The 24,427-nt window shown below is 40.5% G+C and overlaps 1 protein-coding gene across 1 annotated transcript in view; it reads left to right on the forward strand.

Annotated features, from left to right (window-relative positions):
- LOC122795693 (threonine--tRNA ligase 1, cytoplasmic-like) overlaps nucleotides 1-24,427 on the forward strand; it is an 846,051-nt gene that overhangs the window by 418,252 nt on the left and 403,372 nt on the right. The window contains exon 9 of the mRNA XM_044063990.1: nucleotides 13,766-13,864. Within this exon, the coding sequence (XP_043919925.1) occupies nucleotides 13,766-13,864 (99 nt within the window). The remainder of the gene's footprint in view (nucleotides 1-13,765; nucleotides 13,865-24,427) is intronic.

The raw sequence follows: 24,427 nt of genomic DNA on the forward strand, positions 1-24,427 counted from the left end.
ATATGCCCTACTGTCCCTGTGCATGCTCATAACATGTAAGGGGTGGCATGTAGTGGGCATTTGGTTTAATGTCCATGCCTCTACATGTGAGACAGCCAAAGCTCTACCCCCTTACAGACAACACATCTCCTTGAGCACAGTCTTCACCAGTAGTAGTGTCACAGAATGTTCTGAATGTACAGTTCTAGCCCCCTCCCAGAAGAGGCAAGCAGGCACCTCCTCTTCATTCCCATCCTGCCCCTATGTGTGCTCCAACAGGCACTTCTGTTGCGAATCATACACGTATCACTTGGGCTGTTGGGTGGGACTTTACCCCCTTGTTTCAACAGAGCTGGCATTATGATGTGCTCTTGTACATTGTTTGCCATTATTGCCCTGTCGAAGGCTTCAGTGTGCATCATCGCCTCACAACTATCTGGTCAAATCATGCAGCTTATAAAGTCTATTAATAATTCCCACTTAGTTGTCAAATCTCTTTTTTTAATTTCTATCAGTAATGTTCTTACATAGGCTCTTGATCCTGTTGTAATAAAGCCCAAAATATTCCTTCCTTCCTTTTGTAGTGCAAAATAACAAAATGTGGGTTCACCTCTATTCCTCCTACCTACACCATTCAATCAGAAAGCCTTTCTCCTTTACTTTGTAACCTGTTTGTGCTTTAACAGGCAATGTCTAATGAGACAGTGTCCATGTAAAGTTCCACAAGTTGCACTCTTTAATAATCTGCATTTCCCTTGCCTTAATTTTCTTTATTCCACATGTTGGAGACTTTCATCTTGATGCCACAGAATAAACTTTTAACTCTCTCTCTCTTATCTCAACCCCTATAGCTAGTCTTCTATTCCCTTATCCTTTTTTTTTAGATCATAATACTTATCCCTTCTTCCAGTTCCTCATTTTCCACCCTCTTCCTTTACATATCCTACAACATACCTCTAACAAAGTAACCCTGGTCCATTTTTAGCAGCTTAAAAATTATCTAACTATATGGTGGAAAGTACATACCAGGTTGGAAAATGTCTAATGCTCCCATCTTCCTTTGTACAGTAGCACCCTTTTCATTTGGGTACTTGCTGAATCACTGAACATACAAGCATCATGCTTAACATAATATAAAAAGTGGCAGGAATATAAAATTGTTTAGAAAAAAATGCCTAAAAGTGTTTTTATAGGACAAGTTTCTATGTACCCCCAGACTCCTGCAGCTTTAAGCAAGCTAACTCCAGTGTTCCTTATCTTTGGAAGTCAGGGAATATTTCCTTGCTCAAGCATTGAGTGACATCATGCTTATTTAACGCATACAAAAAGTGACTTGACGTTCTCTAGTTCAACAATGGGACACGGTTTAAAAGTGCTGATAATGAAATAACAGGTCCTCCTCATGGGGTTCAGCTAGCCCTCTTATATCACTGAAAAATAAGTCCATCAAGACACCTATTTAGCCCTTCAGTGATTTATTTATTTTATTTGGTTATTTAAATGTGTTTATTGGGGTACAGCACTGATCAAATAGGTTCATAGGAGGTTGCTAGGCTATTGGTCCTAGGGGCCTTTATAAGCCTAGCCATGTTATATCCTTGTTTCATCATTGACCAAGTTGTATGGTCTATATTTCCACTGCAAGTCTATGATCAGCACCAACTGCCCTTATCCAAGAGGGACTTAGGTGACATCTCCAGGGTAAATTTATAGTCTCCCAAGTAGGGCCATTGACAATCTCTGTTTAGTATGAATTGGGAGTTTATTCCAGAGGGGTGGCAAACTCTGGGAGACATATCTGTCTCTCCAGCATGTTCTGTTAATGTTACAGGCTAGGTTAAGATCCTTAGAGCGACTGAATCTTGTCCCATTTGACTTGCGGATGTGCAGTATTTTCATTAGGGCAGGGTCCAAGACTGCACTACTCAGCAGCCTATAAGATACAGAGTACAGTGACAGGGCCTTCAGTCTGTCCATGTAAGTCATGTGTTGAAGGCCCTGAATTTTCTTGGTGAGAAACCTCTGAGTTCTCTCCAGCTGCTGCAGCTGTCTGGTGAGTACATACAGAAGGGAGCGTAATGACCGATTACAAGCTTAACAAATAATTGCAAAATTCAGCAAGTCATGACAAGGTGTGCTTTCTTCAGCAGAACAGTATAGACTTCCCCAACATTTAACTATGTCTCCTAAATTTTCAAAGTCCTTTCTTCATTTTTAACTTGTCTCTACTACCAAACCCATGGCCAGCAGCCTGCATTTCAGCTTATCTTTTTCCATTCCAAACTCTGCTTTCTGTCCTTTAACTTGTACTTTTCAAAATTCTTCACTTTAATCCATATTAATCCTCGGACCAAAATATCCCAATGGTTTTGTCATTTTACTTACCACTAGCAGTACAGCTTTCTTTTTAATAAGGACCATGTGACCTGCATGTCTGAAAATTCTGGTGGATATCGCCTATCTTTGTTTAACCTGTCAATATGTACAGGTGTGTGCACACACACACACACACACACACACACACACACACACACACACACACAAAATCTAAACTAATAGTAAACTACATAGAAAATTTGCCACCATCTAGGGTAAGGGGCTCTTCCTTGATTCAAACCCAGGGTAAGGCAAAAAAATGACACATACACAAAAGTATGTGAAACATGTAAAGTATATGGGAGATGAATATAACAGTCTCCAAGAAATAAAAAAATGATGCCTCATTTCACTAATTTTAATAATCCTGTAACTTTCTGGAGAGGAATAAATTACCTAAGAGGAAAGAACATCGACACTACCTTTTATGTAGTAAAATGGCTACAGGCAGAAAAACTGGTATAGAGGCAGCATGAGATTTTAGTCACTACTTCTCTAGCATAGTTTAAATCCTCACATCTGTCCCAGCACCAAAAAAGAGCCTCATACAGCTCACTTATATACACAGCAGAAGTTTCAGTGTACAACAGCAGCAGTTGTAAATAGAGAATTTTGGGGAAAAAAAACATTATACATACCTTATAATCTAGACAATCACTGGGTGGCCACGGTGGTGCAGCGGTTAGCGTTGTCACCTCACAGCAAGAGGTACTCCGGTTCGATCCTTGGCTGGGGTGCCTCCTGTGCGGAGTCTGCATGTCCTCCCTGTGGTCGCATGGGTTTCCTCCGGGTGCTCCTGTTTCCTCCCACATCCCAAAGACATGCTGTAGGTGGATTGGACACTCTAAATTGGCCCTAGGCATGAGTGCATGTGTGTGTGCCTTCTGTGGAAGGTTGGGCACCGGGCTGGTAACTCAACACTGTAAAACTCCACTGCCAATCATGAGCGGACATGTGATCCGCTGTGGCGACCCCTAACCGAGAATAAGCCGAAAGAAGAAGATAATCTAGACAATCACTGTCAGCATACCTCTCAACTGTTGATTGTCCAGATTTTTGCCTCTTATTTTTGTTCTTTTCCTCATAAAATTTGTTGTTTTTCAGCAAAAAGCTTAGGATTGACATCACTAAATAATGACATGCATTTGAGTTTCAGACTTCATATCTTTTGGAAAATTCATGCTAAAACAAATCATTTTGTTCTAATAACTTTCTAAGTTTCTAACAACAATATTTAAAATCTGACCCTATTTTTGGGCCTTTGTCCCCCCATCATTTTAGGCTTTGTCCAGATTTTGTGGACTAAGAAGTTGAGAAGTATGATTGTCAGTCAAGCATTACACAACTCATTCATTTCCTGCCTTCCCTTAAACCTCATGCCTCTCCCAAAAGATTATTCTGCATGTATTGTTTTTTATTTGACCAGATGACTTTATTTATATTTTTAAACAAGAAAATCTTTATTAAATTATAACTTATAACATAGGCAATCGTACACACACACACACACACACACACACACACACACACACACACACACGTGTATGTGTGTGTGTGTGTGTGTATATATATATATATATATATATATATAAGTGAAAACAAACCATGTTGACATAATCATAATTGCAAACTTTATACATCACAAACCATATTGACGTAATTTTCTATTTTCTACATGCATTGTTCCCACAATTCCCATTTTCTATGTAATTTGCTCCTACCTTTTTCTAAAGATCCCACTTCCAGTTCTTTTATCTCCGTTACTATATTCACTTTTAGTACAGTTGGTTTAGACTTTGATTTTCATTTTCTAGTAATTGCTTTTTTTGCATTCACCAGAATTAAACTCAGCAAGGCCTTACTAAGTCTGCAATTCCTGTATAGTATCGCATCTCAGAAAATAATTTCCTCCGTTACACCAATTTGCTTACCCAGTATTTCTGACAGAGAAGTCTGCAGGGAAGTTTTGAAGTCTACCAGCTCATTACACCCAAAAAATATGTTCCCAAGTACCTCTTTGTTTCCTATCACACCTCCAACATGTGCAGTCCGCCTGAGGAAAAATTCTGCTTGGGGTGTAAAAATATCAATGCAAATATTTCCAAGCAAAGATCCTAAATATTCTAGCCTTTGTTGCAGTCATCCCTATATCCTTTGCCCATTCATGTTGGCTTAGTTCTTAGAATACTTTCTGCTACTTTATGAATATAATATTCTGTATGATTGTTGTTCTTCTTAAGGATCTGCATCCCACATCCCAGTCTATTCTTATTTCTTGAACTTCCCCCATTTCATCATCATCATCCCCTTTTCCACTTGGAATTCTAGATTTCTGTTTTTGCTGTGTATAGGAGCCTTAACTGTGTAGTTCTCTAATAGCCCTTCAAATCAGGTAATGGCAAACCACATTGATCTATTAGAAAGATCCACTCGTCCCATTTGGCTCTTGCTGTCTTCTCCTCCCAGATAAAAATCCTTCATCTCTGTTTTAATTGCTATCCACAATGACTCCTCAGATTCATAATAATATGCCTGGCCTGTGTATAAAACTAAAGGGACTAAAAACATTTTTCACTGCTTGCATCTTGCTATACATATCCATAAACAAGAGATTTCAGTTTCTCAGTTTTTATATTATCTTTTATTTAGTCTCTTCCCACATATGATTAACTGTTATAACAGGATCATTTTTAATCCAAACTCCTAAGTACTTCATTTTATCATATTGCTAAACCAATTTATGTGTGGGTACATAGTTTACAGCTATTGCCTTTGTTTTATCTTCATTAATTTTGTATCCAGAAAAGACTTGAGACTGTCTCAAAATGTTCCATAACAATGAAATGTCTTTTTTTCTGATTTTATCAAGTGTAAAATAATGTCACCTGCAAATAAAGACATCTTTTCATGATTACCATACCAATTGTGTCTTTGAATTTCTGGGTCTCTTATTTTCTTTGCCAGTGGTTCTAAATATAATGCAAATAACAAAGGGGAAAGAGGACACCCCTGCCTTGTTCCACTGTTCAAACGTAATTTATCAGAGAGGAACCCCACAATTTAATTTTCACTTCTGATCCCTCATATATCGTCTTTATCAATCCTAGAATTTTATCAGGGAATACAAATGCTTCCATTGTCCTCATAAAATCCCAGCTTACTCTGTCAAATGCTTTCTCTGCATCAAGACCCACCATTAGGGTTGCCACCTTTTCAAATGCCCAAAGTGGGACATTTTTTGTAGAAACGTGCGATTTTGCAGGACAGACAGCCAGAGGGAGTGCAAAGGACAGAACTTCACTGTTTTTGTCCAAATAAAAGCTTATTCCTGTAGCATACGAGTTGCTTATGCTATTTCATATAATATTTAGGTGTTTCAGATAAAAAAATAACTGTTTTATGCAACTATTAAAGAAAACTTAGTAAATATTTTCTGTCTTAAAATCTCAAGACATTTGCCATTTTTTAGATTTTTTTCACAGGACAAAATTGCCCAAAGAGGGGCAGGTGGTAACCCTACCCACCATCAGTGCTATTTTCTTACATTCTGCTTCTCTCTGAATTATCATTGTTCTGTTAATGTTGCCAAATATTTGCCGCCCCTCCACAAAATCACATTGATCCATATCTATTAATTCTGGCATCACCTTTACCATTATTTTAGCTACTAAAGACATAGACATTTCATAACTATGGTTTATAATCAAAATGGGCCTATATGAAGCTGGATCTGATGGGTTTGTACCATCTTTACATATTACATCCACCACAGTTTTCTTCCAGGATGTTGGTGCTTCTCCTCCTTTTAAACAAAACCTTCCAGATCTTTATCACTTTCTTCCCTCCTAGCTTAAAAAATTCCACAGGAATGCCATCTGTTCCTGCAGATTTTCCTGTAGGTTGATTATACACCATCATTTTTATCCCATCTCCTCCTATCCTGTTAGTAATTGAGCATCATCTACCTCTAACCTGGGCATGTTTAATTCTTTCATAAACATTTCCATTTGTACTTTTTCTTGATTTCCACATTTCTCTGGCTTATACAGATTTTCATAAAATTTCTAAACTATTTATAATACCTCTACAAGATCTCTGGTTATTTTCCTTGCTATAGAATCCTTAAACTTGGCGACCGACAGCCCTTTCTACTTTCTGTTGCCTGAGCCATTATGCTAAAAGCTTTTGTGCTGTTGAGCCATTATAAAAAAAAAAACAGTTGCTTAAATAACAGTCTTTCTAAACTCATGCATATTTATAAAGGTAGTCTCTTATTTTCTGTTTAGCACTCTGCAATTGTACCTTTTCTTGTTCTGTGATATTTCCCCTATTCTGAAGTACTTTAACCTTTGTTAGTCCCTCTAAATCATTCTTGGTACTTCTTAACCACATCTCTTCTTCTTAATTTCCACCCTATTGTTAAACTCTACTTTAACTTTATTTCACTCCTTAGCTATATTTTCAGAAGAAATTTCTTTCTTTCCTATTAACTCCCGAATAATTTCCATTACCCACTAAACCCAGTTGTTAGAAAATGTGATACACAGCCAACTAAATGCATATCACAGACAACAGGTTATGTGATAAACCACATGATTATGGGCCAAGTCATGGAATACATACTTTATTCTGTAAATTCAAGAACATTATAGTGACCAGAGTTGACGGATGCTTTTCCCCGAGGCCATTCTGTTTATAGTACTTGAAGTCTTAAACATTCCTCATTCTCTACCTTTGTGGCCATTATGCAGGAACAAGGCAGCTTGGTTCGCTATTTACTCTGCCAGCAGGACTGAAGTCATGTTTTGGTACTATAGTTACTACTTACTCACTGCAATGCTACATGGCATTTCACAAAGCCTGTTCTAGGACCAATACTCTTCCACTGTTACAAAGCATATTAAAAGAGGTAATGGCATAATGGTGAGGGTGTTTGTCTTGCAAACACAAGGTTTGTTTCCCATCTCTGAAAGGGAAATTGGCTAGGCTTAAAATAGCCTGCAAGAGTATCTAGCCTAGTACTTAGCTATGAACTAATGAAAAGCCAAATGAAGGACAGATTTCAAGTTAACTGAATAACAGGGGTTGCATTAAAAGGAGGGTGTAGGCCAGGAGCTGCTTCCTATAGCCCAGAATTGGAATCCCTTCAGCCTTCACCTGCTTGTTATTTAACTTAGCCAGGTGCACAGTCTGGTTTAGGGAACTGCTCAGAGTCTGAAAATGGCCTATGTGGGGTCATTGTTCTACCCCTTCCCCATTAATAAACCAGCAATATGATATGCTAATGATTCAACCCTTCTTTGCCATGAAAAATATGTAGAAACTGATACTTTATTATTACTGACATCCCTAAACCTTGGCCCTCCCCAAGTTTCATAGTAAAAGTAAATTCCTACTAGATGAAAACAGAATAAAGTCATGTTCTTAGGAACATGGCTAGCAAACAGAGATGTATTTCAGATCTGTGCCTGTACAACTGCTGTCTTAAAAGTTCAGACATGGAAGTACATTAATGTTCATACTGACCAATAAATAACTTTTAATTTCCACTTAGTACCATTTCACAGGTTCGCCAGAAAAGATGAACTTTGCACAAAATTAAGTTGCTCCTAAGTGCAGAATCAGAAAAAATTGTCCTGTTAGTATTACCTTCAGAACAAATGCACTGGGTCACAGGCTTGACAACTCCTCTTTCGTATGAACTAAGACTGCCTAGAACACGTAGTGAAATGTCTAGTTTTATAGCTGGAAAAAAAACAACTCCCATGGTTATTTTCCTTCAAGGACCCTAAAAATGAATTGACCTCTCAAACTATTGCACTCATTAACTCCTTCATAGTAATTATGTCACGACCCGGCATACATCTGAATTTCCACAAACCTTCATAAAGTATCAGAATGAAATCCTGCTCTCTACTGTGTGTACTTTATAATGCTTGGCAGTTGGTGTAGGGAGTTAAGTTTGTGAGTTGTAGTTCCTGTGGTATAGGGTTTGATTCCCACACCCTTTATTTGCCTACTGAGTGATCCTGAGCAAGTCACTTAACCACACATTTCTCCTGAGTCACTCTTGAAACCAGATTGTGTGTCCGGCGGGTCTACCTGGATAACAAATTGGTATTATTGTTGTTATTTTTATTATTATTATTGTTATTATTATTACAATGTAAATAACTTTGAGCTCTTGAGTCTTCACGTATGTTCAAAATATAGAAAACGTCCACTTTTTGAATCTGCCATTGGCTCACTGTCTACAAAAAAGTCCCTGTACAACATATGCTGGAGTGATCATATAGTACCTCACCTTATTAGCTTTAGAAAAATGTGTGGTACTTCTTTACCTGTTCCATATATAATAGACAGACTTGCATCTTATAATTTCATTAATCTGAATTCTTTCTGTTTTAGTTACTTTTTTGTTACTTTCCTAGCATAAGTTTATATGTATGTTTCCAGATAGACTATCTAAGAAAACGAAAGTCAGGAATGCAAACGTGTTTAGGAAACATACGTATAAACTGCTCACCAAGATAATATTTTTGGTGAGGCGGTTCACTCTGAAGTGCTCATCAAACAGCTTACAGAATTAACAGATTTTGGGTGGTTTTCCATCCACGCTGCCTTGCTACTTTCATTATTACACACCCCCACCCACAGTCTAGTACCGTACTTTATTATATTCATGTTGCCCGTAACTGTACATTGGCTTCTACCGGTCACTGTACTGTCTTCCACAACTACATTTGGTCACTAAAAACTTAAGTCTATTGAAAGTGAAATTCATTAGTTAAAACAAAAATCACAAATAATGGTTTGTACATTTTCATAGTGGTCCTTGTGTTACCATATTAGTTAGTTTTGAAGGTAATATTGTTGAAGAACTTTTCACACAAGTCATTAGTAGCCATTTTTTCTTCTACCTTAAATCCAAGTGTCTACACGGTCTTTTCCCGGGTATTTTTTGGGAATGAGGTTACTGTTTTAAAGTTTAGTTTAAGCACTTGTATGAGGACAGCATATTTCCTTGCTGATTGCATGGAAACTTTAGCTTTGGCATAAGACCTGTGCAGACCCTAGCATTTTTAGCCTTTATATGTTCATGGCTAGTAGCATTCAGAAGACTTCCTCTGTAGGACCATCCTGGACACACTTCTTGCTGGGTACATAACCTTTCCTCTAGGTATGTTTCCATTTACATTACCACAATTTTGAGCAGTGTTCTAGCTACTACTTCAGGCATATTAGCTGCTAGCACCTCTACAGTCTGCCAGAGGGATGCAGAAAATGTCTTTGTTTCCCAACATCCTCCATAACTTCATTGACATTCTGCTCCACAAGGTCTGCCAATAGCAACTCCATCCCATCAGTTTGCAGATTTGTAACTGCATTCATTTTGTCCAACATGGTGTGAAGCACTCCTTCACTGAAATTCTGAACATCATTAGATGCTGGGCAGGCATAATAACTCCGAAGAAATGAAGACAAAAAACTGAAGTTTCTCCATACAAAAATATGCCACGAAAAGACAGCACCTTGTGACTGGAGGAGAGGGTTTTCATTTAAAATGTTAACGTCTTATGAAAAGAAAAAGCAAGTACATAAGTTTTTTTTTTTATATTAAAACAACAAAAAGATCAAAAATCAAATCACTTTTAAATTAACAACCGATTCAAAAATTAAGAAAATAAAATATCCCATATTTTTCATGCTTCTTAAATCATGATATGACTATCTTTCATTCTTGCATATATTTTAATCTCCCACATCATCTTCTACAACACCTTTTCCACTATCCCATTCAAAAGTAACAGTATGTAACTTATTACTAATTTGCCCTTAATTTCTCACTCCACGTTGCATTTGTTCTCATAGTAACTGCATAATATTATGTGGTATCTGTTCACAAAGCAGACAGATTTTCATTTTCCTGGCAATAGCTTTCCAAAAACTAGAGACTAAACTAGAGACTCTCTACATTAAAAAAGCACTGTTTTTTTCTGTCCACAAATTAAATATGAACACATACTTTCCTTTACTGTTATATTTAAGTTGTGATCTTGCAGGTAACCTGCCGTATGAAAGCTTCCAAATAGAATCACTCCGTACTGACCTGAATATAATCGATTTGATTAAATTTTCTCTGAACAGCCTTTTGTCTTTCTTTATGTAACATTGCCCATAATAGTACTGTGTATATTTATGTATTACTTTTTATACTACTGTCTTCATTCTGTAATCTTTTCCTCTCGCACCTCTTTCTAAGAGCAAGTATTGCTGTGGTAATGATCAGACCCTCCTTTTGCTTTCAGCCTCCTCCTCTTCGCTGTATTGAATTCATATTTTAAAAGTCATAGCACCAATTAAGAACCTTAGCTACTAGCTCCTTCTGACATAATAGTGCAGCATGTACTGTAGCTGTAGAGATACTGCAATAACCGTCTGGTTAAATAGTAAGGTTGCCTTTTTAACTTCTTTCTATAAAACAAATCTTCCCTTTTAAAGGGGTCCAGCCTGCATCCTCAAATGAAATAAAATAAATACTTTAAATCTCCTTTTCTGACTTCTTCAGGAATGGATGCTGTTTCCATAAGTAACTTAGTTAACTACAGTTTTGCCAGGTAAACTGTTTTAAATGGAAGTCTATACATCTTCCAAAACTTTGGATTCTTTCTGAAGATGATATATGCTGCTCAGAACTTTGATCATTTAAGTCTCTTTAATTTTCTACTTCTTTTTTTTTTTTTTTTAACACACCTTCCATTGCTAAATATCCTCTTAAAGAACTCCTCAGAGAATTCCCCTTTGTCAGGGCTGCAACAACTTTATGGTAAGAATAAAGAACTGCTTGCTCCATACAGAAACACTTGAAATGTGTAACACTGAGTGTCATATGTCACTGTTTCAGAACTGCATTTAAATATTTAGTATATTAGCATTCATAGTATTGAGTCTTGTGGAATCTAGTAGAACTCCAGAAATTCGTAGCATCCTTTACTGAAATCAAAACTCTCTTCCCTTACTCTGTCGTGCTTTCGTTGGTGCCAAAATGGAGCTATAATACACATATATATATTCTTGAAGTTCTGCTTTTCCTTCTAACCCATTCTTTCCATATTTTTTGCACATTCCTTTGTTTGATTGTAATCCTAACTCTTTGGTACATCGCAGACCTTCTGAAGTAGATCATAAACCGTTTTTATCTCTTCAGTCAACACTAAGTCATGTGCGCAACTTTGAATAACAAGTAAACAAATAATGTCTCCAGTCTTACAAACTAAATCTTTTGAGACTCTCTTCACTTATGTCATTGCTGTACTCATTATCAAACCTTGTAAAAGTTGGGGCCATCTCCAACTGAATAGAGGAACCAGCGGTCTGACTATGGCTGGCAGGACAGGATGAATGTGTCCATCCTTGGAGAAAGATGGGGTAGAGCAGAGCACATACAGCTGCTTTCCCTTGGAGAAGGGTTGATGAAAATGTGCATTCTGGGGATTGTCTTTCAACTCACCAAGGAAGCACTTAGTGGTGGCCATAGAACCAGGTATATCGGAGCATCCATCTACAAGAAGGCATTGTGGGTCCTCACAGTGATGCAAATAGCTTGTTCCTCTCACCTAGAGGTGAGTTGAGACAACATACAAATGTCCTCATAGCCAGGAAGCCAGCAAGTTATTCCCATGGCTGCTTGAATGATGGTCCCGAGCTTTTACACCAGCACTGGGCAAGCATTCTCAGTGGGTAGGAAATGAATATGCATGTCTGTTTGAGGGAGAATTGATGTCTAACAAGCACAGAGACAAAAAGAACAGAAAAAAAAACAAAAGAGGCCTCAAGCCCCCCCCCCCCCCCCCATCATGCCTCCCTTAAACATTGTTTTAATTTTCCTTAAAATTACATTAACTAATTCACCACCCACAACTTTTTATAAATTTGCTCTGTAAGTGATGTAATAACTGGGCCAAAACCATTTTGTTTATAATGTCCAGCATTTTCTTTTTAAGATAATTTTTCCCAAAGTGCTGTTGACAACACAGCTCATCAAACTAACTTTCAGTGCATTGCTTATTTGTTCCACCACTTCCTTTATGAGCAAACATAATTTGCATAAACTTTTACCTTTCCACAAGCCATATACTTCAGGTTCCTCTATCTCAGAATGAATCAAATTAATTCTCATTTATATAATTTTGGTAAGTAGCCTTTAGTCTGTATACAATATATCTCATGGCTACCAATTAGAGGTGACTTTCCTGTAATTTATTTTCCAGGTGAATTTAATCATGCCCCCCTACACACTGGTCTTTCACATTTAGTTCCAACAACAGTCATTGGATATATTTACAGCCAATTCTAACTGCAAGCCTTCCAGCATACATTATATATAACTGTTATCTTTGTCTAAAGACAGTGCTCATCTTCTTACTGTAATTTCTTCACTGCTGATTTTAATTCTTGTAAAACATTTTTTTTAATCTAGTAATAATGCTAATTCTTCTGGAAGTTATTTCCAGTTGATTTTCACTTTTCAGCACAATCCAAGTCAGAGTCAGTGCAGTGCTGTGTCTAAAATGCACAGAAGTCATACATCAGAAAGTAAGTAGCACAACATATGTAGTATACATTCAACAGAATGTTGTCCTGATATGAGGTATATCTAACTAGATAACATCTAGTAATTTAATAGCAATATGTATTCACGTATAACATGATCCGTAAAAGTGATGATATTTTCATGAAGTCTGTAGTGACTGTCTTTAATTTGTTCTGTATTAGTGTTTGTATGAATGTTAAAGTGTTATGTGAACATTAAAGTGTAAGGTGGTTAGATATATGGTGAGGGTACTTGTAAATGCCAACAGTCTTTATAAAATTGTTTGTAGGAGACCGTGGAGCTGATAGTTTAGGATTGTAGCCTGAGAATGAGTGCTGAAAGCACAGGTGCTTGGACTGATCACTGAGTGAGCGAGTTGATTATCTCAGATGTAACTGAACCCATTAGCACAAAACTCTAGTTTGAGTGACTTTGTTTGCTGTAATGTCCCATAAGTTGTCGCTGAAAGTACCATAATGTAGAGAAATTTGAAAAAAAAATACATAACCAAGCATCCAGCCTCTTTTCTGTGTTAGACCAATCTATTATACAAAAACATGATCCTATTGAAGTCCCTCCCAGAGGACCACTTATGAACTTAAGAATATGCATTAAATATGAATTTAGGAATACATGCTGGGTTGTGTGTCTGTAGACTCTGATCAAGGACACCATAAATGTATTTTACACTTTTGAATGCAGTGCCTTGTGTATTAAAAGCATCTGGCATTTATGCAGCTTTACTAGTTTGATGTCTAGAAACAGCAAAAAATAATGGTTCTTATAACTGAATAAAGTGTATTTATGCTTTTCTAGGAACAAGAATTGTTTTTCTTTCATGAGCTCAGCCCAGGGAGTTGTTTCTTCCTTCCAAAAGGTGCCTTCATTTACAACACATTAATAGATTTTATAAGGGTAAGTAAATGAACATCAACAGTTTTACTATACATTTTTCATTTTCATTTTATCATTGTATGATAATAATTTTTCAAAGCAAGTTGTCTGTTATTATATATTGTAAAATATTGTTTGATTACTGAAAAGTGACAAATTTTAGACCTGTTTAATGCTTCCTGAAAGGCTGTTTTGACAACACATTAGTTGGTGAATGGTTGCATAAGACCCTCTTAAACTGTAAAATCTTAAATTTAGGCTCCTGATCACTAGGTATCAAAATGGGGGCAACATATCGGGGAGCTGGCCCTATCCCTATAAATTATACTGACTCTAAGGCTTCCATACTTCAAATAAAGTGATATTCTGTAGAGGGGTGATTCTGATTCAGGGCATTGTGTTGAGTCACTAGTGACTAGGATCCTGATATTTGGAACTGTACAGTTCTAGGTGCAGTAGGTTCCTGGTGAACTGTGTGTTGTAGCTGTACACTGCATGCATGCCTGCAGAATAAAGTAATGCATTTACATTGGTGGTTTAGACATGGCCTGTTACTCCTAGTTCATTACAGAATGAAAATCAAAGCAAAGAACTCCAAATCGTATTTCCTCTTTGCCTAGCCATCTTCAGTGATGTTGTTTGAGTATAGCATCAGTGTATGCAGAAAGGGTCAAGACAATGTTAGAAAATGAATTCACTGCAACCTATCTTCTAGACTCCATCACTCTGACCCGAGTTCATGTAGGATGCAGCCTGGGATGTTATCAGGTCCCATGGAGGCTGTATTTTGTGCCTTTGAGAGGACAGTGATGATTTGCTCCCTAGAAATAAGGGTGGGGGCAGGTGCTGGAGATGTCGTGATTTACTGATTGGGGGACAGAGGGGTGAAGTTTTCACTGAACCTGTCTGCCAGCAGGTTAGCTATATCTACAGCATTTGTGTATGTGGTGTGTATGTATTTAATATATATTGCAACTCCACCTCATTTTGCTTTGCTGCCCACGGTTTTTGGTCTGAATGTTTGATAAGATGAGTAACCTCCTGGCATGGCTAGGGTGCTCTCTGCAGCTTTGAACCAGGTTTTTGTGACTGCACAAATAGCATCTTCCAGGGTTAAGAATGCTTGCAATGAGTGCAGTTTCATGTCTAGACGCCTAGCGTTTAGCAGCATAACCTTTAATTTGCATTTTGATGAAATTTTCATGTTGGTAGCTTTAATCTCGTGGCATTGCCTAAAAAATGCACTATGGGGCAGGCAATAGTCTCTGCCAGAAGCCTGAATCCCAAGGGAGACAGATGCAGGCCATCTCTGGCAAAGCATTGTGGTCTATCAATCATGTCTTCCCAGACTGTCAGGTACTGAATCACCGTGGAATGACACCAGAAATGTAGATAACTGTTAAAATCAGTCATTTTCTGTTTGTTTTGAGGCATCATTCTGGGTGACGGTAGAATGCTGCTTAAGGCTAGGAACATACCTGCCTGGGACACATATTCAGCAAGCTCGATCATGTCTGTCTTAATGTAGTCCAAGGAGGGTATGTCTCAAGTCATTCACACCAACATTGGACTATGACAGAGTCATAACAGTACCTGTTGTTGAGACTTGAGTGCATGTGTGATATGGCAGATTCTGGCACCTGACAAACAACTAACCATTACTTTCTCCTTATCCAACTTGGTGAGGGGCACATGTGTGTCTCTCACAATAGAGTCTCCTATGACTAATATGTTGGGTTTATGTTTAGGCCTTAATGGCTGTGATGGCTGTGAGACACAGATGTGTAGACTATGTGTGATATGTGGTGTGGTCGGCAGTGGAGTTTGCATGTGTTTTTTGGCTTGGAGGTCTCTTTTGTTTGGGTATGCTTTTGTGCAAAAACTGAACTAAATTCCGTGTCTTCGGGCTCAATGTGCAGACAACATATTGACTATTTTCACAGACATTTACACATATAACACCTAGCTGTACATTTACACATACAACACCGGTCTATTACATCACGCCTGTGCAGGCAGACAGACTAATACTGCACATAATTAGAAACACATTTTAACATTTTTGCGGTGAACACTTGCTTGCATAAGACTTCAGTATTGCACAGGTACTTCGTAAAGACATTGCATTGATCCTTGCACAGAAAGAGACATTTGAGTATTGCACTGTGAACATTAGAGTATCGTACTATGGACCTTAGAGTATTGTATGGTTAATTTACGAATTCGCAACATGTATTGTACTGAAAGAAGTGATCTTTTACTGCATTGCTACTGCCCTACATGGCCTCTAAGTTACAGTCATGGTGAATATCGCACTAAGTATTTGAGATTGTTAATCAGGTTAATGCACAATTTAAGACAATTTTCTACAGTTTCTACTGACCCAGATAGCCATCATGGAGCATAGTTGTTACTAGAGTTCAGCAGCCTGATGAGATTAGGAAATAAGCTGTTCCTGAAGAAGCTGCCTAATGTGTCAAGTAAAGATTAAAATAACTCTTGTCTCAGACTAGAGAAATATCAGTAAAACCAAGGATATATAGGCAGGATGTCTCACTGAGCCAAACAATAAATGAAGTAAAACAGCTCCGGGGCATTACTGATAATGCACTGAATTAAAACACAAATGTCCAAATAAAATCAGTTGTTCTGGAGAAAATCCAAAACCCTCTACTAATGGCAGAAAAAGTTCTGCAAATAGCAGAGAAAAAATCATGTAAAGTAACTTCCAAAAAGCATCTCTAAATGCCAATGTCTTTTGAAGGCAACCTGTCAGAGCCAAAACAGCCAAAATAAACCAGTCCCATATAAAAGTTCAACAACTAAACAGACTGCAAGAAACCATTAAGGGAGCAAATAAAATGCCAAACAACCTGTACTACTACAACAAGCTGAGTGTGTAAAGCTTCCACTTCCTGAAGTATAAATAATAGAGCCTTCCAACTATAATGGACACTCGAGCAGAAAAATATAAAGTACTCAGTGTCCATACATTAAAGTAACATAAATGAAACACACAGATTTCAGTTGCCAGTGTTAGTGGGAGCAACATGTAGCTCACTTGCCTTTTGTGCATAAGGCAGTGGTTATTCCAATACCAGACAGATCAATTGTTGACACTGCAGTACATTGTGGTGGGGTGGGGGTCATGTACTCCTGAGTGTGCCATCTTATGGATAAGGCATTAAGCTAAGGCTCCATCAGCTTGAGCAGTAGCTCAGGTGAGTGTAAATGATACATTAAAGAAGGTTTCCTGATGCTCTTGCCAAATGTCCCCTATTAGTATAAATGCCACCTCAGATCTCCCCTGAAAAGAGGCTATTAGCCTAGTGGGACAAACTTGGTCAACAAAGGATAAATAAAACAAATAAGTAATATCTGTAGTCAAACATTCACTGCCATCTTTGGATATTTGCTTCCTCTTAACAACATATGCCATTATATCACACACTGCTAAGTTCATACATTTCCCCGTTTCTTTTGGTGAAAGAGTTTGAATATTGATTCTGATGGACTTCATTAGAAAATTTTCATAATATCCAGTGTCTAAATAAAGCAAAGCCCCTCATACTGATCCTGAGGTCACTTTGTCCCTAGCCAGAATCTACACTAGCAGTGCCTGTGTCGTAAATGATAGATCTGTGGCATTAATAACTGCTGCAAGTATAGTGTATCAACCTGTCCACTCATAACATAAGGTATGAGAAACTAAGGATTGACACTTCCTATTTTAAGATGGTATCCTTCAAGTATGGTCAATGTGGGGATTAGCAGGGGGTCCATCATGTAATCTTTGATCAAAGCCAAATACAAGTGAGAAGGTAATAATGGACTCGGTTGCTACACACCTGCCAAAGAATCCCTTGTCAAAGTTAGTCCCTGGCATGTTGGATACCAGCTTTTCTCTTGCTGCCTTTACTCTTTGAATCTTGAGGGACCACAGCTACACCAGTCATTATTTGATGAGAAGTAGAGCAGAAAAGATACCCCAGCACACGCAGCCACCTTTTGAAGGTTAATCCTCAGGATCTAGTCATACCCATCACAGAGTTTACCATTGTGACTGCCCAGCTTGCATATACTGGGACCATGCATCCCCCATTTGAGGCTTGATAGTTGAACTTTGGCATAGAGAGTCACCTCATTTCATCTCTCCACCTACTGAGGAAGATCTGTAGGTGGAGTTGACAATACTCCTGTAGGTGTTCTGGAATTAGGTGGGTCTATTTGGATACCTGCAATTTGTCAGATATTCATACTCTGACATCTAGTAAGATCTGTCCCACTTCCTCATTTCAGTGGCACAATGGATTTCTCTTCCATCCTGAACCTGATTGAGCATATCCAGTATGTTAAAATGTCCTCCTTTTTCACTGTTGCAGTATTCATTACATGTGAGATCTGCCAAGGATAGCCCAACTTCCAGCCAATATGCCAGAGCCTTTACATCCTCCCTGCACTGCATCATACATCAGACTTATGCTCCACTTCCAAACGTAGGGCATAAAGGTGACATGCGCATACACAATACTCATAACTTCTTTGCCGCAAGTCCAAATGAAACAGCTGGACGTCAGTCTGAATGTCTTTTGCTGAGCTGGTTTTTACCAAGCCTTTTACAAATAATTACCCCATTGGGATTCCTACCTTTCTTTTTTCTCTGTGTTTACTGAGAGTCTGTGTCATCCAGGAAGGGAAAATATCAGTGTGGGATGCAGATTCTCCATAAAGATCAACAGGAAAAGTGCCTGTTTTGTTCTGTTTAGCTGCTATGCATGACCATAACCAATGTACCATTTGTCAGGCTTTTATTCCAGAAACTCTTCAAAGCTGTCTGTCTTTGTTGTCCATTTATCCTGAGAATCAATGTCTTAAGCTTTTCACCCAGGGTACTATAGCTAAATCCACCCCCCTTCCTCCTGAGGTACAGCTGTCTCTCAAGAAGAAGACTAAAGTCTTGGTCCAAATCTGATGCTGTCCAGCTTCCAACAGGGGTCTCTCGAGGTGGACGAAGACCCTGAAGAACATACAGTGCCAACACCAGTTTCCTCTGCCAAGAACCTGTCCGGAGGTTGGCATGGAACCGGCTTACTTGCACATCCTCTGAGGATGTGTAAACATGTACCATAGATGTTGAGGAGGAACCATGGCTGATTATTTCTGAAAGGACTGGAGGGGCTCCCCAAATTCTGGTTAAGAAAGAGGTTCTTGTAAACATTATAGACTCTAGGCATGGCTCTGAGCCTCTAGGTATGTCAAAGCTGACATCCCTTTGAAAAAGAAGCAGAAAACTAAACATATTCCTTACATTGCTAAAGATACTCATAAAGAATGATAGGATTTTACTCATGGTTTGTTCACTGTCTTGAAGCCACCTCAGTGATTATCTGTTCCTGCTTCTCCTTGGTCTTCTACTCTAGTGGAAAAAAAATAGGGACTCTGATTCCTCAGATGAGGAGTTGTATTCAGGAGGCAAATCTTTGGCCTATTCATCAGAAATTCCTTCATCCTTAAACTATGGGTCAAAGGAAGAGTATTCCTTAAGTCCTGATCCTTTTGAAGAGTTGCCATTTGGGGGCACTGGTTCGCTTGATGCAGCATTTCATATGCAATTGCTCCTAGATCTCTGACATCCAAAAGAGGTATTATGAGCTGTTAGTAATGAAATCTCCTAAACCATCTGCCCCCCCCCCCCCCCCCCCCATTTTGGCTGCCTTGCTAGACACATTTGCAGCTGCTTCTTTGGCTTCTGACTCCCAAACCTGGCCCAAGAAGCATGATCACTTTTATAAGGTGCCTGAGACCTTTAAATACCTTTACAAGTGTCCTTCAGACCCTGCAGTGATCTCTGTTTCTGTTGATAAGCTGTCCAAGCTTTTATCCTTTTCCATCCTTCTCCCTTCTGACAGAGACAGCTGGTCTGTGGAGAGGCTGGGGAAAATGTTTATACATCTGCTACTGTGGCCTTTAGGGCCATAAATTATCTGGATCTTTTATCTTGACTTGGGGGAGGGGGGCTTGTCTGAACTTCCTAATTTTGAAAGCAAAATTAGTGCCTTTTCTTTCCTGAATTAAACTTTGCAAGAGGCTCAGCACTCTATTGAATGTAATTATGATGCAGCTGATGTACCTTCAAGAGCTGCTGCTTCAGGTTCAGTTATGAGGAGGTACTCTTGGTTTTGCCTGATATTAAAACAAAAGTCCTTGATGATCCTTTGGACAACCAAGAACTTTTTGGTGCTGCTGCTGACTTGTTTAAAACTCTACAAGGCAAAGGCAAAATTATACAGGATGTTAAGTCTTTGATGCTATTCGTGTCATTATTGATCACGGATGGGTGTAGGATATGACCTCTGATCAGAGCCAGCACTAAAAAGACAGCTCCTAAGCTCAAGTTCCTCCCCTTTCCAAGATCCCTTGGTACCCACAACCCTCAGATCTTGTTTGCCGCGATTTGAAAATAGACATGCTTCCTGAAGCTCCTGTTCACCCTTTCAGATAAGTGCTTTTTTTCTACCTTTTGGGGTCTCTCTCTCTCTCTCCTCCCTTTTTAGTCTCCCACCACCTTATTTATATCTAAGTAGTTTCCTCCCCTCCCGGTAGCTTTTTTGTGTAGTTTTTGCTAGGTCCTTCCAGGGTTCCCACCATTGTTCTCCCGATCTTAGGTTCCTTCTTCCCTTCCTGTGTGTGTAGTGTGCAAGTATGTCTGAGAAACCCATGGGTTTCAAATGTTGCTCCTCATGTGGTTGGAAGTTACCCTATGCTGACACACACACAAGGAGTATATTTTACTGTCTAGGAGAGCCACATCTGGAAGTTGAATATGACATTTGCACCAGATTCAACCCCATGGCTCTCCTAGTGTGCAGGAATAATCTGCTGCTAAATGGGGCTTGCAAAAGGGGGTCCCCTGGTCTTAGGTTCCCCTTCCAAGCCTTCTTCAGATCCCAAGAAGAAGACTTCTTCCACCCAGGATTCTCCCACCAAAAAGCTGAGGCTCTCAGATCATAGTCCCCCCCCCCCAATCTGAGTCCAACCTCCGCTGCTTTGCATCCGGGCTCTGAGAGCTCTGGCTCCCCTTGTCAGATCAGAGTCCTCTGAGCCTTGGAGGTCCTCTGATCCGACCCCTCTGTCCGATCCAGCTGTGGTTCCACCTAAGTCTTCAGATCTGACCAGACCTTCAGATCCAACATTTTTGTCGATTCCAGTCATTGTTGAAGACTGTCCCTCCACTCTCAGGAGATCGGATCCGAGGCTGTCTAACAGGTCTCCTTCACAAGACCATAGGGCATCAGCTAGGTTGGGTCATTCCTCCCTATCTTCCCCTTCCACCAGGAGTCTGTTCCCCTTAGATATTGATAAGATGATGAGTTTTCTCAAGGCCCAAATTGAGCTGGGGTTGTTGCCATCCCCTGGCCATTTGCCCAGGGGATCTTCATCATCCACATAACTCCTCTCTCCCCAACCGACCCATCTGGGTTTGGTTCCCCAGGATCAGGGCATCCCTAGGAAGAGGCCAACAGTGTCTGGTATTGCTTCCTTTCCCACACTGTGTGAGTCCCTGGCACTTTCAGCTCCATTGCCTTCGGAGCTGGCAATGCCTCAATCCCATGAGGTCAGTGGAGGTTACTGGGGAGGAGGGTCCAGGCCAGAATTTTTGGACTGCTCCCTCCCTTTGGGGGGCCTCTGCTTTAGACATCTCAGGGCTGATGTCATCTGGGGACATCGGTGCTGTGTTGGGGTCCCCCCTTCCATCCTGATTGGCTGTGGCCGGTAGAGGGGAGCTTCTTCCAGTCTGGCAGCTTTCCAGGCAATAGAGAGGGCCATCTCCGGATGGGCAGCTGCCTCTACCTGAGTTGTAGTTTCTCCTCAACCTCATTCAACATTGGACAGCAAGACATCATCATCCTACCAGGGTCAGCCCTCCTGTGAGTGCCTTCAGATGGGCATTACCCCCATCGGGGTCCCTTCTTCTTTTGAGTCCTCCCCAGAGCCAGCAGTGGAGGAGCCTTCCTGGAAGAGGACGTGCAAGAGGAGGCACTTGGACTCCCCTCAAGAGTCCCTCACTGAGGACACGGATGGGTCCCCAAGACTTCTGTCCAAGGAGGTGTCTTTTGGGGACATCCTTGAGATCCTTAGAGAGTGAGGCGTTTGATCTTCCCCCACCCTGTCTTCAGAGGAATCTGTGTTCCTGAAGGCTTTTGGGATGGGCCCATCTTCCACTTGGGTGTCTCCCCATGCTAATGAGCTTGTCCAGCTCATTTCCAGCTGGGAATGGAAGGAGCCAGACACAATAGAACCTGTTCCTAAGAAAGCTGATAAATTCCTGAGTCTTCCAAAGATAAGGCATTTTGGAGCAAAGGTGTTCCCACTGATGCCATTGTTGTGGCCGCAGCTACCAAAAAGACTACCAAAAAGAAGCTTGCTGAACAGATCTCCACAGTCAGTCACCCGAACTGAGAGTCTCAGGTGATTGAAAGTTTTGGGAAGTGCATGTTTGCCTTGGCTATGTTCGGACTGAGGACAACAAACTACATGGCCGCAAAGGGATTTGGTATCAGAATTCTCCACTTCCCTTTCTGAGTTGCTGCCTTCAGAGAGTCTTACATTAGTCTGTCTGAAGATATCTACTCTGACTTCCCTAGCTAATGCCTCAGTGAGGTAATTTACTAATGCCCCTTTTGATGGGTCAACACTGTTTGGTCCCTTGGTCAAAGAAACATTAACCCATAGCGAGCAAGATGGAAAGACTCTGTCCGCAGTCAGGATCAAGTTTTCTACTTCTCAACGATCCTTTTCCAAGAATCAGAGGGGTAGTAAGAAACTGTGGTTCCACAGGTCTCCATCTTCCTTCCAGGATGCTCCTCAGAAATCCTCTACTTCCAGACGGGGAAGGGGGTTTAATAGCAGATGCCATCCCAGAGACAGAGGAGGTCCACAGAACCAGGACTCCCAGGAGCCCTTCTCGGAGAAGCCCCCTTAGCACTTCTGAACCGCTGCCTGACTGTCCTGCCCTGGAGGCAGTTGTGGGTCATCTCTCCCTACACCCAACTACCGTGAACAAGTATTACTTCAGATCAGTGGGTGCTAAACATCTTATCCAGGGGATACTTCATTCCCTTTCTTCAGCCCCCTCCTACTCAAAAGTCTCTACTGGATGTTCCACCCATCCAAAGGGAGTTATCCCTCTTCAGGGTTCAAGACCTCCATCAAAATAGAGCCATCCTGGAGGGTCCCTACAGGACAATGAGGGTCCAGAACTTACTCTTGCTTCTTTTTGGTGCCCAAGAAAACTAGGGACCTACATCCCATTCTGGATCTTGGTATTCTAAATTTGTTGGTCAAAAAGTTGCAGTTCTGGATGGTCACTGCTCAGTCCATTCTGCCTCTTCTGCGGAAGGACGATTGGATGTACTCAGTGGATCTCCAGGATGTGTACTATCTCATAAAAATCAACAGGAGATACCTGCACTTCTGGCTGGGAGTCAGTCACTACCAGTTCAGAGCCCTGCCCTTCGAACTCACCTCAGCCCCCCCCCCAGGTGTTTACCAAATGTATGGCAGTGGTAGCAGCCCATCTCCAGCTGCAAGGTTTGTAGGTCTTTCCATACCTGGACAATTGGCTCCTCGTGGCACCCACAAGGCATCAACTCACTCAGGCAATGGATTATACACTTAGCCTCTTTCAGGAACTAGGCATCACAGTCATCATGCCCAAATCTCATCTTGTCCGGTGTCAGAGCCTGGAATTTATCAGGGTCCTACTGAACACAGTGTCAGAGACTGCAGCACTTCCTCCGCACAGAGTCAAGATGATTCGGGAACAGGTCCATCATCTTCTGGATCTGGAGCATCCCTCAATACATGTAATCTTACAAGCACTAGGCTCAATGGCGGCAGTGATTCAGTTAATCTCTCTTGCCAGATATCACATGTGAGTGCTACAATGGACCCTTGCGGTGCAGTGGTCACCCCACCGTCATCCCATGTCCATCAGGATTTCTCAAGTCTGCAGATGTCACCTTGCTTGGTGGCTCCAAGCCTGAGACCTTCTTCTAGGCATACCCTTCTGTCCTCTCCAACCCCAAGCCTTGGTGACCATGGAACCCTCTCTGTTGGGGTGGGGGGGGGGGCATTACTGAGAAAGGACTGTTCAAGGCACGTGGTTCCCCTTAGAGACCAAATTGCGCATCATTGTCCTGGAGATGAGAGCAGTCCTTATTATGTTGCAAACCTTCCAAGATGATCTCCCTCTTGGGACCATTGCAATTCATGGCGGTGGTCTGGTACATCAACAAACAGGGTGGAATGCATCTTATCCCCTGTGCAGTTAGGCCATGAGAGTGTGGGAATGGGCGATGTCTTCCAGGCACTTTCTTCTTGCAATGCATATTCTTGGCAGTTCCAATGTGTTAGCCGACAAACTCAGCAGATCTATCCTGAGTCCTCATGAGTGGTCCCTGAATCCATCGGTGGCACTTCAGATATTCGACCATTTGGGTCTCCCTTGCTGCAGTCTCTTTGCCACTCCAGTCAATCACAAATGCAGCAAATACTTTGCTTTGATCTCCACAATGATTGGCC

The sequence above is a fragment of the Protopterus annectens genome, chromosome 2.part2 (assembly GCF_019279795.1).
Source record: "Protopterus annectens isolate FY-2018-M chromosome 2.part2, PAN1.0, whole genome shotgun sequence".
In the NCBI taxonomy this organism is placed as follows: domain Eukaryota; kingdom Metazoa; phylum Chordata; order Ceratodontiformes; family Protopteridae; genus Protopterus; species Protopterus annectens.